Raw genomic sequence first — 10,921 nt, 5'->3', positions numbered from 1 at the left:
GGCCAGCCAATAGAAGCTTGCAGAGGCGGGGCCGTCCGAGGTCTGCTGCTGCGGCGGGGCTTGCAGGTTCGTGGACGCGCCGTTGGGGGAGGGGTTCAGGGGTCGCGGGGGCGCTGGGGGTCCCAGCCGAGCCAAGGACGCTGGGCGCGGTGGGCACTCGCCTTTGCTGTCTCATCAGGGCTCCCAGACTGTACCCAGCGTCCCCATTGGGCTTGAGCTGGGAAGAGCTGCGGGGCAGGCAGCGAAGGCGGAGATGGCGGAGGGCGGTGGGACGCGAGGCGAGGGTCAGGGCCAGGCCTTGTCGGAGGAACCCAGGACTGACTCTGTCGGGTCCACCAGGTTGCTGATGGGGAGCCGGAGACTTGTGGGGAGGGATAGCAGCGTTGGGCGACCGTGTTTAGGAGGCCTCGGGATCCTGGATCTCAGCCCCCAGCCCCATTCCAGCTTCTGGGCCAAGGGGCCCACTTTCCCCTTCTACAACTCCATGTCTCTTTTCCAGGGCCCGGTCTTGCTGGCTCAGCAAGACTGACAAGCATGAAGCTCCTGTCCTTGGTGGCCGTGGTGGGGTGTTTACTGGTGCCCCCAGCTCAAGCCAACAAGGTGAGGGGTAGTGAGCCAGCTGCACCGTATGCTGTCCAGGGGCTTGCCCACAGTGGCTTCTGCCCAGGCCATGCCCCTTGCTCACCACTGGGCCATACTCTGGGGGTTTTCACTCCGGCTCAAGGTTGCAGGCCTCCCTGAGGTTGAGCGAGGGGACAGGTGGTGCCCAGAGCACAGGTTCCGGTGGTGGAATTCCAGCCAGGAAGTTTGTTTGGGGAAGTTTTCTGAGTGCCCATACATGCCTTTGCTCCTGGGTAGAGTAATGATGCTATCTCCCGGGATACTAGAGAGAATCAACTTACAGAGCTGTGAAAAAAATGCTCTGTAAAGTCCGAGTGGCTGTCCCTGAGGGTAACCCATGTAAGTGCTGGGACTCCTGAGATTACCGCTATGGATCTTTAAGCCTGAGTAACCCAAAGCTGGGTGGGCGCTCCATGGCATTTGAGATATTGAGGATCACCCAGGTTTTGAAGTCAGGTTGAGCCTGGGGGTTTCCTTCCATTCACTCTACAGAATTCCTAATGGAGTACAGACTTTGTGTTGCTCTTACCCGTTCCAGAGGGGGAGAACTTTTGAAGGGGTTGCCTGTGTATTCCCACAGCAACGATCCACTTTTTCTTGCTCACCTCACCTTGTTCCCACCCCCTGCCCTAACCTAGGAAGTTGAAGATGGAATGGGGAAAGAGGCTGACCACCAAGCCCACTGTAGGAAGGTGCACACACAGTGTGGGGCCCAGGGTAGAGGATTGTCATCGTCCCCTTATAGGCACCCCCCTTACGGATTGGCCGCCCAAGGCAGCTCTCCGTGAGTGTGATTTTGTCTTAAGGATGACGTAGTGCCCTTCTTACAGTAGCAGTCCTCGCTGAACTTGGGGCTGGGGGAGGCTCAGGCACATAGGTGTGGTCACCTCGTGGTGCAGCGAATTGCAAGGGCCAGAACTTAAACCCCAGCAGAGGCCTGCCCACCTGCCATGTGCTTTCTCTTCCAGAGTTCTGAAGACATCCGGTGTAAGTGCATCTGCCCGCCATATAGGAACATCAGCGGGCACATCTACAACCAGAATGTGTCACAGAAGGACTGGTAAGGCAGTGTGCGTGGCCAGCCGTGGTTACACACTGTTTGTCCATGATCCCAGAACCAGTTCCATCATTGCTTTCAACTGTCTATTTAACAACTATCAGGTGTCTTAAACTCCACCCAAGGGGTTCCTGGTCAGAGGAGTGGCTTACATTGCTTTGCTTTGGATTTCAGTCTTTATTAATGTATGCCAAATGGTAGTGGAGCAGGTGGAGGAGTAGGTGTCATGGCCGTGAGGAGGTTTCTGCCAGTCTCACAGCACCCTTGTAAAGTAGATGGGATGGGTATTGTTCCCATTTTGTAATTACAGAGACTGAGATCCAAAGAAAGAATTTAAATTATACACTTGGGGTTTTGGATTCATGTCTGGATGCCTCACTTTTAAAAGGAGAGGAATAACTTGAGAGTCTGTTCAGAGAAAGGACACCAGTTTGGCGAAGGGAGGTTTCAACACATTGTCCTTAAAGGATGGACTAAGGAACTGGAAACAGCCCGAGGAGGAGAGGACTTAGGGGCACTCAATGGCTCCTCAAGACCAGGAAAAGGACTGGCATGCAGTGGTGCAGTGGGCGGTGGGGCAGGTGGGAGCAAGTGCTTGTGGGGGCCAGTTATATTCAATGCAGTTTCTTAGTGTTGAATCGGGACCAAAGGCTGAAGGGCTGAAGGGAACAGATTTAAGTGTGAATCGAGGGAGCATTTCTAATCCAGGCAGCTTTAGGAGGAAGCCCCATCCTTGCAGGGATCTGGGCACAGATGGGGCGAGGTCACTGTGGAAGGAATTAACATGGGTCAGGGGATCTGGGTCACTGTTGCCTGGACTGAGTTATATGTGAGAATCATTGGGTGAGCTCGGGGAAAATACAGATGCCCAGCGAGCTTCCCTTCTAGATTTCGATCCAGTAAGTATGGTGAAGGGCAGCAGCTTTATTTCTTAAAGTCCCTTAAGTGCTTCTGATACAGTTGATCCAGAGCTCCATTTGAGAATTTTGACACTCGTTGAATTTCCAGCTCTAAGACAGACTGACTTTCCGGTAGGCTGTCTCTCATTAGATGCGTACACTCTATACTAGATCTGGCCTTCCTGAATTCAGGCCTAGTTTTTCCACTTGTTAACTGCATGATCAATGACTTAATATCCACTGCTTTGAATTCCTTGTCTGGAAATGATGGCAGTATTTTGAGCATTAAGTAAGTGTGTGTGTGTGTGTGTGTGTGTGTGTGCGTGTGCTCATATGTCCATACACACATAGTTAGGAGAACACTTCGAACAGGGCCCGCCACATAGTAAGTACTCTATAAGTATTGGATCGTCAGAAAAGTCATGACGTATTTTTTTATGCAGAAATGCCATGACTTTTTCGACGACCCGATATGGTAATAATGTTAGTAGTAGTGTAGATCGTCGTGCCCTGTAAGAGACCACATCAATGGCCTTCGTCAAGCTTCTGCTATAGCCCAAGAAACCTTGAGCTCCCTGGGAGCACTTGCTTCTTTCCCTCTGCTCCTGGCTTTCTGATGGACTGGCTTTCTGATGCCCTCCTTACATCCGTGGTTATAGCTTAAGTACCATCAGCAAATGCATCAATGCAGCCCGAGCCGCACACCAGACCACAGGGCTACCTCCTGCACTCCTGCCCAGAGACCAGCGGATTTTAGTACAGGTTGGGTATCCCTTATCTGAAATGTTTGAGACCAGAGAGTTTGTGATTTCAATTTTTTTTTTTTTCAGATTTTGAAATAGTTGCATGTACATCATGAGGTATCTTGGGGACAAGACCAACATCTAAAGACAAATGTATTAATATTTACATTTGATATACACCATATACACATAGCCTGAAGATCATTTTACACATTATTTTTATATTGTATCATTCTGACCATGACCCACCACATGAGGTCAGGTGTGGAATTTTCTACTTGAGGTGTCATGTCAGTGCTCCAAAAAAGGTTTGGATTTTGGAGCACTTTGGAATTTGCATTTTCCAACGAGGGATGCTCAGCCTTATAGCACTATTTACAGTATGGCCTGAAAACCCAAGCTTGGATGCCCACAGGGAGTAGAGTACCGTCAAGACCTCTCCCCCGATGCCGTAGAAGTCAGAGTTAGAGGCTGCCTGATGAGCAGTCATATATCAAGAACCTTAAGCTGGTTCTGCAGAGGGGGTGGATGGAAGCTGAGTCTGGGAGGTAAGAGCTAGCATTCTAGGATCCAGTGGTACCTCCTGCCCTGGTCAGGGAGTCCTCATTTGCTTGTCTCTAGCCCTTAAGGGTGGAGCAGGACCTTGGCATCCCAGCATGACCTGCTGGGGAGAGAGGAGGAGCCAGTGTGATTGGGTCTTCAGGTCTCTGCCCCGTTTTCACCCTGGGGTCCTGTGGGGCCCCTGCAGAGAGCAGAGTTGGCTGCTTCCCTGGTTTGTGGGAAATCAGTCAGGGCCCTTGGAGCTGCAGGCCTCTGGTGGAGGGGCCAAGCCATGAGTGTCCCTGTGCTGCTGTTCTGCCACCTAGTGTTGAGAGTTGATGACCACACAGGTAGAAAGTCCCCAGTGGCGATGTGACAAGGAACCTGGTGAAGGACCGATGTGAGTTGGCTGGTTCATTGCCCTATGCCCTTGTTACAGTCGGATCTTCTCAAACAAGGTCTGGTGGAAACACAGACTGTGTAACATAGAAAATCAGACTTAAAACCTGACCGAGGGATGGTGTTTCTCTGCCCCTCCTCACTGCCACCCTCTCCTGCACAGTGATTCCTGGGGTTCCCAAAAGGGCACAGTTTGGACAACACTGATAAGTCCACCCTCCATTCATAAATTAGGAAACTGAGGTTAAATTAATGACCTACAAGCACAAAATGAGCAGAAGGGCAGAGAGGTGAACCCAGCTCGTCTTCCTCTTCAGCTCTCTCCCCGGTGTCCCTGACCGGTCCATGGAAGCTTTCAATAGCACCCACATGGTAAATAGGGACCCTTAGGAGAGCCAGACCACGTGCAGGATTTCACCGATTCCTAGGAGGGCCAGAGACGCAAAACTATGCCAGCTCCTTACTGCGGATCCCTGGATAAAAGCACTCCGCCTTGAAGGACTCGAGTCAGCCCTTCCCTGACACCACACCTTGGGTCTGCCACAACCCAACTACAGCCCTAATCGACCTTCCAAAGTGTGACTCAGGAAGGGGGCACCTGGCACCAGGAGGCAGGTAGAGACTTGCGAGAGGAAGGAAGGTAGCATTCCGTCTGGACAGGAGGAAGCAGGGCACAGACCTGCCAGGGGGACCCATAACTGCAGCAGGAGAGACCTTTTTCTGCAGCACTGAGTAATGGAGTGCAAGCTGCTGCCCAGGGATGGAGCCAGGATCACCAGTGATTTCTGTAAGCTCGTATATGCCATGCACTGGGTTTTTAGGGGGACAGTGTCTCTCAGAGGACAGCCCACTCTTATTCAGCACACCCTCTTCACATCACATACCTGTGCCAGAAACCCACCCTGATAGCTCGGAAGGAAGAGCAGGCCTGACTGTTTGCAGGGGGCTGTGCTGACTCCCGCGGGACCTGTCAGGACGGGCCTCTCACAGGTCATCTGGCATACCGCTGCAACTCAGGAGAAGAGCAGCTGTTTAGTGGCAAACCCAGGACAGTCCAGGCCCGCCGTCCATCACAATGCCATGCCTCGCTCCCCTCTGCAAACCTTGGAGGGTTTGGTCTGATATTGCCAGCGGGGATGGCAAGGGAGCATGCCATAGGGTGTGCTTGCTCGGTGGTCCGTCTGAGGAAGGCCAGGAGTGAGAGGCCAGAGTTTAGAGCCCAGCACAAACCCAGGCCCCACCAAAGCTGAGAGTCAACGTGAAGACATAGGGGCCAAGGGTCTGGCCCATGGCAGAAATGCCACGTTGCCTTCCAAGCCTGTCCCAGTCCACACATGGGCTCCAATCTCTCACCCACCTTGCTCAGGAGCGTGTTAGGTAGGGGTGGGCCAGATGGACTGCCGGGGACATCTAAGAGCATTTGGGTCACTTACTGAGTCCTGCCCAGGCCAGCAGTGTGTGAGGCACTGGGGTCATGAAGACGCGTAAGCCCTGGCCCCTGTCCTCAAGGGATGTAACATCTACTGGGGGCACCAGGGCAAGTAAGCTGGGATCTCAGGGTGTGCGGTCTCCACAGTGGGAGAGGTCAGACCTTTGACCCCCGAGTCCTCAGAGTGGCAGAGAGGTGTGGTGTGGGAGGTGCGCAGTGGAGAGAACAGCGCCCCGGATCAGCTGAGTGGGAGCACAATAGGAGATGGGGCTGGAGTGTGTGTGGGGGCGTAAGGGGGCTGGGACCCCAGGCCAAGCAGCTTCCTGAGCCCGCACCCTGGAGGCACTGACTGCCTTTAAGCTGGGGAGTGCCGTGACCAGAGTTTGACGGCATGATCATGAGGCTGCCCTGGGAACGTGCCACACAGTGCCAAATCAGAGCCAGGAGCACAGTGGGGAGGCCGGCAGCCCTCGGGGGGGGCTGTGTGGGCCTTGTGGAGGGGGCGGAGGGGTGGGTTTCAAACCTCAGGGAGGCAGTCACTGACACAGGGCAGGGCCAGAGGTGAGCCCCCGGTTCGGACTTGGCAGTAGAGTGGATTGACCCCATGGGAGGGGGAGGGGCGGAGTTTTTGTGGTCCCTGTGGACTCTCCAGTGGTGACCCTGTAGGTAGCTAGCGGGTACATGAGTCCAGCCTATAAGAGGAGAGAAGTCCTGACCAGATTCTGGCCTGAGGTGCACCACCTTCCGAGCTAAAGGCTCAGGAATGGAGGCCCCAGGGAGAGGCACAGCGGGAGCCCAGACACCCTGGACAGGTGCGGGGAGCTGGTTGTGCTTGCCTCATGGAGGCCTCACAATTGGGGGCTGCTTCTGCCTCATGGGAGGCTGGTTTTGAGGCAGAGGCCAGGGCTCTGAGGCTGTGGGCTGGGAAGGGGGCTCTGCCAGCCTGGCCCTTTGTAAACCCCCCGCCCAACCTTTCTCCACACGGGGCTGCCGCTGCCTGTGGGAGGTCTCGGGCCCTGCCCCATGGCTGCCTGTGTGTGTTGCAGCAACTGCCTGCACGTGGTGGAGCCCATGCCGGTGCCCGGCCACGACGTGGAGGCCTACTGCCTGCTGTGCGAGTGCAGGTACGAGGAACGCAGCACCACCACCATCAAGGTAACCACCCACGGCCCCCCCTCCACCCCGTGGGGCTGCGCCCGCTGACTGGCTTTATTCCGGAACACCCCTGAGTGCTGTGGGACTGGCCTCTGGGTGGGCGAGTCCCAGGCACATGGAGCACTTCCTACCTGGGAGTGGCTCAGGCACTGGCTCAGGGTCTCTGCTGTGTCCCATCCTGTGCCCATCACAGTGAACAGGGACCCGGGAGGGCCGCCCAGTCCCACCTCTTCCTCCCACTCTTCCTGGTGCTGCCCCATCCTCTCTCCCATTTGTGCATAACCACTACGGGTGCCCACGGTGCCCGGGCACTGTGTCAGACGTGGGGAATGACAGGCAGGCCTGCCGTCCTGGGGCTCACCTCTCACACAGCTCCCGGGGTGACGCCAGCTCCTGTGAAGCTGCAGAGCTGTGGGCTAGGCTGTGCAGGGCTAGGGCTGGGCCGGGCTAGGACTGGGCCTGGGGCATCGGGCCACTTCCTGACCTCGTTCTCGTCCAGCATTTTCATGAACGTGTCATGGATTTGAGCTTTGTCAGGCCTCTTCTGTGGTGCTGTGTTTGCAAGGAGGTGGGTGATCTACACTGCCTGCGCACCCTGCTCTGTGCCATAGCTCGGCTCTCGGCTCTGCATTCTGGCCTTTCCGAGCAAAAGCTCTGTTTCCAGCCAGCCCAGTCACGGCCGATGCAGTCACCACTCGGTCACACTGTCAACCGCTCTGTCATCCTCCACCTGGGGCAGCCCCTTAGGAGCCCCCACTCCCCTCTGAACCTGCTCCAGTGCACTCTACCCTGGGGACAGATGCCTGAGGCCTTAAATCCCCAGCCAGATGTCCCCTCACTGGACACAATGTCCTAACCCCTCACATTTCCCTTTAGCCGTCCTGCCTCGGGGCCTCCCCCACACCTCACATCCCGCAGAGCCAACTGAAGACCCAGGCTCCATTCTCTGGTCCCTTTCCCGCTGATTGCATACCCTCTTTAAGGAGGCCTGGACCCTGACGCCTTCAACAGGGAGGGAGTTGGCCGAGTTGAATGTGGCTGTTGACTGAACTGAAAGGCCCGAGGTCCTCCTCCTCTTCTCTACCCTTCTTCACATTCAGTTTAGGGCCAGGCCTGGCTCAGAAGCCAGCATGGCCAGGTGTGGTGGGAGTAGAGAAAGCAGTGGTGATGGACAGCAGATGTGCATTCTGCCACACCCTCCCATGACCCAGCCCCGAGACCCAGTCCCTCCTAGTCCTGCCTCGGTCACTGCCTCGGGGTCCCTGTCTCCCCAACCGATGGAACGAGAATCGAGCAGAGTCCCGTCCTCAGGCAGGCCGGTGTCTCTGCAGGTCATCATTGTCATCTACCTGTCGGTGGTGGGTGCCCTCCTGCTCTACATGGCCTTCCTGATGCTGGTGGACCCTCTGATCCGGAAGCCAGACGCCTACACCGAGCAGCTGCACAACGAGGAGGAGAATGAGGTGACTGGGACCCGGGGTGCCCGGCAGCGAGTCCCCTGGCAAGGCTCACAAGAGCATCACTAGGACCGTTCAGTGTCCTGCATGTCACCCAGACCAGCAGGGACTGCCCTTTCCTTCCCCATGCAGCAGGAAGAACCCCGAGTCTCCCCAACACCTGGCCTCGGGCAGCCACATCTTCCTGGTATGCTGTATTTCTAGATGTGGGCACAGTGACCCCAGGGCCAGCCATGCGTAGGTCACACCAGGTGCTGCTTTTGCAGGTGTCAGGACAGCTGGTACGCCTGTGGGTGGCAGGGTCAGCCTTTTGTCCGGTGGCTCCACAGACATCCACTGAGCACTTGCTCTGTGCAAAGCACAGCCCGGGTCCTTGGGGGAAAGTGGGCGTCCATGGGCGGTGGAGGGAGCTGGTGGTGCCAAAGCAGTCATCACTGTGGCGTGAGGGATTTTGAGTGTTTAGAGGATGGAGTAGGAATAGCGGCAAGCAGAGCTGGCTGGTAAGTTCAGGCCCCAAATGTCAAGCTGAGGGGTTGGGCTTTATTTGATAAGGAAGACGAGGAACCTCTGACGTTGCACCCTGCCAGAGCTCAGGTGGCAGTGGGGCCTGGCAGGGATTGGCCCGGGCCTGGCATTGCTAACAATGCTCTCACCCTTTTCCGGTCCATCCCGTACTCCAGAGCTGTGGATGCAGAGGAGAGGACCTCCAGGGTAGGGTGGAAGGAGGCCCTAGGCGAGGAGCTCTCTGTGGGAGTGAGGTGAGGTCTGCACAGTGACCAGCTGGCATGGAAGGGCATTCTCTGACGGAGTCCTGCCTCCCTGACCACTTTGCCTCTGCTCCCTGTGCATACTCGCACACAGCGGGCTCGGTGCACAGGACAGCGATGAGTGTGGAGAGACTCAACAGAGTGGCCACTTGGGGGCTCTGGTGCCCGAGACAGGGCAGGGCCCTCTGGGGCTTGCTGCTCACAGCCGGGACTAGGGAGGCCCTGGCCACAGGGCCTCACTACTGGACGGTTCTGCTGACCCACGCAGTGAGATGCGGTGAGGAGACTCGTGCACTTGTGTCTAGTATTCCCACTCGTGTCTCATGGGAACACGTTCCAGGAGGATTAGTCGAAGACACTGGGAGATGGTTAGCTTGAAGAAGAAAACTCAAGGAAGATTGTGGTAGCTGCCTTCGGAAGTGTGTAGACAGGAGCTTAGCCTCACCCAAGGGCAGGAGGGCTCATAGTTGGGACTTCAGGGGAGAGTTCACACTGCATGTAGGAGAGAGTCTTCCTGCAGACGGGCAGTCCGACGGGGTGCTGGGCTCTGCTGTAGGGTAGGGAGTTGTAAGTCCCAGGAGGTAACAGGCATGGGCTGAACTGCCACAGGGTGGTCATGGAGAGCCTTTCAAATACTGGATTGGAGACAGGAAATGGTGAGTTCCCCACCCAAAAGAGGTTGGGCCTTAGATCTGAGCCTGGAGCTGCAGGAATGGTCGGCATGTACAGGGCACAGGGACTGGCCAAGCTCGGAGGCCAGGCCCCTCCTGCTGGCCCAGCTGCTTTTCCCAGGCACAGGCTGGACAGTCTTCCCGCTGACCCCCAGCCGCCTGCTGGCATGAGATTGGCCAGAAATGGAGCCAAGGGGGTGAGGCTTGCCCCCCGGTGGTAGGGCGCTGGCAGTTGGGTGGTCTGCTCAGGAGGAAACCTTTGCCTGTCTACCTGCTTATTAATGTGGAGTAATAGCAGGCCTGATGGGGAGGAGCCTCGCTAATAGACGCTCAGCAAGGGGGTAGCGTGGTAATTGCAGTCCTGGCCGGGGTCTAATTGAGAGCCGTGGCCGATGATTACACAGCCCGGCACCGTCTCCCCGGAATGCATGGCTCTCGGGCACGGCCTTGGCGTGTCTGCTGCCATCCTAGCTTTGGAGCCAGAGAGAGGGCAGCTTGCCATCTCAGGGTCTGAGCCAGACCCCTCTTCCCTGCAGGAGACATGGGGGCCCCTACTTGGAGGGTGTTTGTGTGAGGGGCCTTGGGCACAGGCAGCTCTGTGGGGCTGGTGAGCCCGTCCTCTAGGCTGTAGAGAGGGGTCCTGCCTGGGGAGGAACGGGACGGCACCTCATTCCCACCCTGAGGTGCTAACGCATCGTAAGGAGTCGTGTTTCATCTTTCGGGACCCTGACCTGGAGTGCAGCCAGCTCTGGCTGGTTCGCCGTGCTCCTGGGGCTGGGTCGGGGGCTCTTGTGGTGGGCACCCTCCAGGTGGGTGCAGAAATGCCCTCTGTTCTGAGTTGGCCTCTCCCCCACCCCACCCTGCATCCTCTTGCCTCCTGTGAATTAGCCCATCGTGGTGCCTTGGCTGGCAGCTCAGGTGACAGGCCCTAGGTCTGCTCTTAGGGGTGTAAGCCCAGGGCGGCCATGACCGGATGCATGAGCAGGAAGCAGAAAGGCTGCCAGTGACATCGGGCTTCCTGAGCTGGACGGGCAGGAGAGAGGCAGAGTGCTGGGGGAGGGTCCCCTTACTGGACAGGGGTAGGGAAGTTTTCCTTCTCTTTGTGTTAGCTGGGAAGAAAGGGTTCCTGGCAGAGGAGGATTTTCAGAGCCAGCTCTGGATGGCTGGGAGAGGGACCGCTGAA

At 56.7% G+C, this 10,921-nt stretch overlaps 1 protein-coding gene across 2 annotated transcripts in view; it reads left to right on the top strand.

Annotated features, from left to right (window-relative positions):
* Positions 1-30: 30 nt before the first annotated feature.
* Positions 31-10,921, top strand: part of TMEM9 (transmembrane protein 9) — a 19,204-nt gene continuing 8,313 nt past the window's right edge. Inside the window, exons 1-5 of one of the 2 annotated variants that reach the window (XM_006155465.3) lie at positions 31-66; positions 500-600; positions 1,590-1,681; positions 6,735-6,843; positions 8,175-8,306. In XM_006155465.3, the coding sequence (XP_006155527.1) occupies positions 535-600; positions 1,590-1,681; positions 6,735-6,843; positions 8,175-8,306 (399 nt within the window). In that variant the 5' untranslated portion in view covers positions 31-66; positions 500-534. Of the gene's footprint in view, positions 67-225; positions 340-499; positions 601-1,589; positions 1,682-6,734; positions 6,844-8,174; positions 8,307-10,921 lie in introns of those variants that run through there. The other variant, XM_006155466.3, reaches the window with a different exon arrangement.

Source organism: Tupaia chinensis, unplaced genomic scaffold (assembly GCF_000334495.1).
Source record: "Tupaia chinensis unplaced genomic scaffold, TupChi_1.0 Scaffold000453_2, whole genome shotgun sequence".
NCBI classification, from domain to species: Eukaryota; Metazoa; Chordata; class Mammalia; order Scandentia; family Tupaiidae; genus Tupaia; species Tupaia belangeri.
This window is presented reverse-complemented; position numbering and strand designations above follow the sequence as displayed.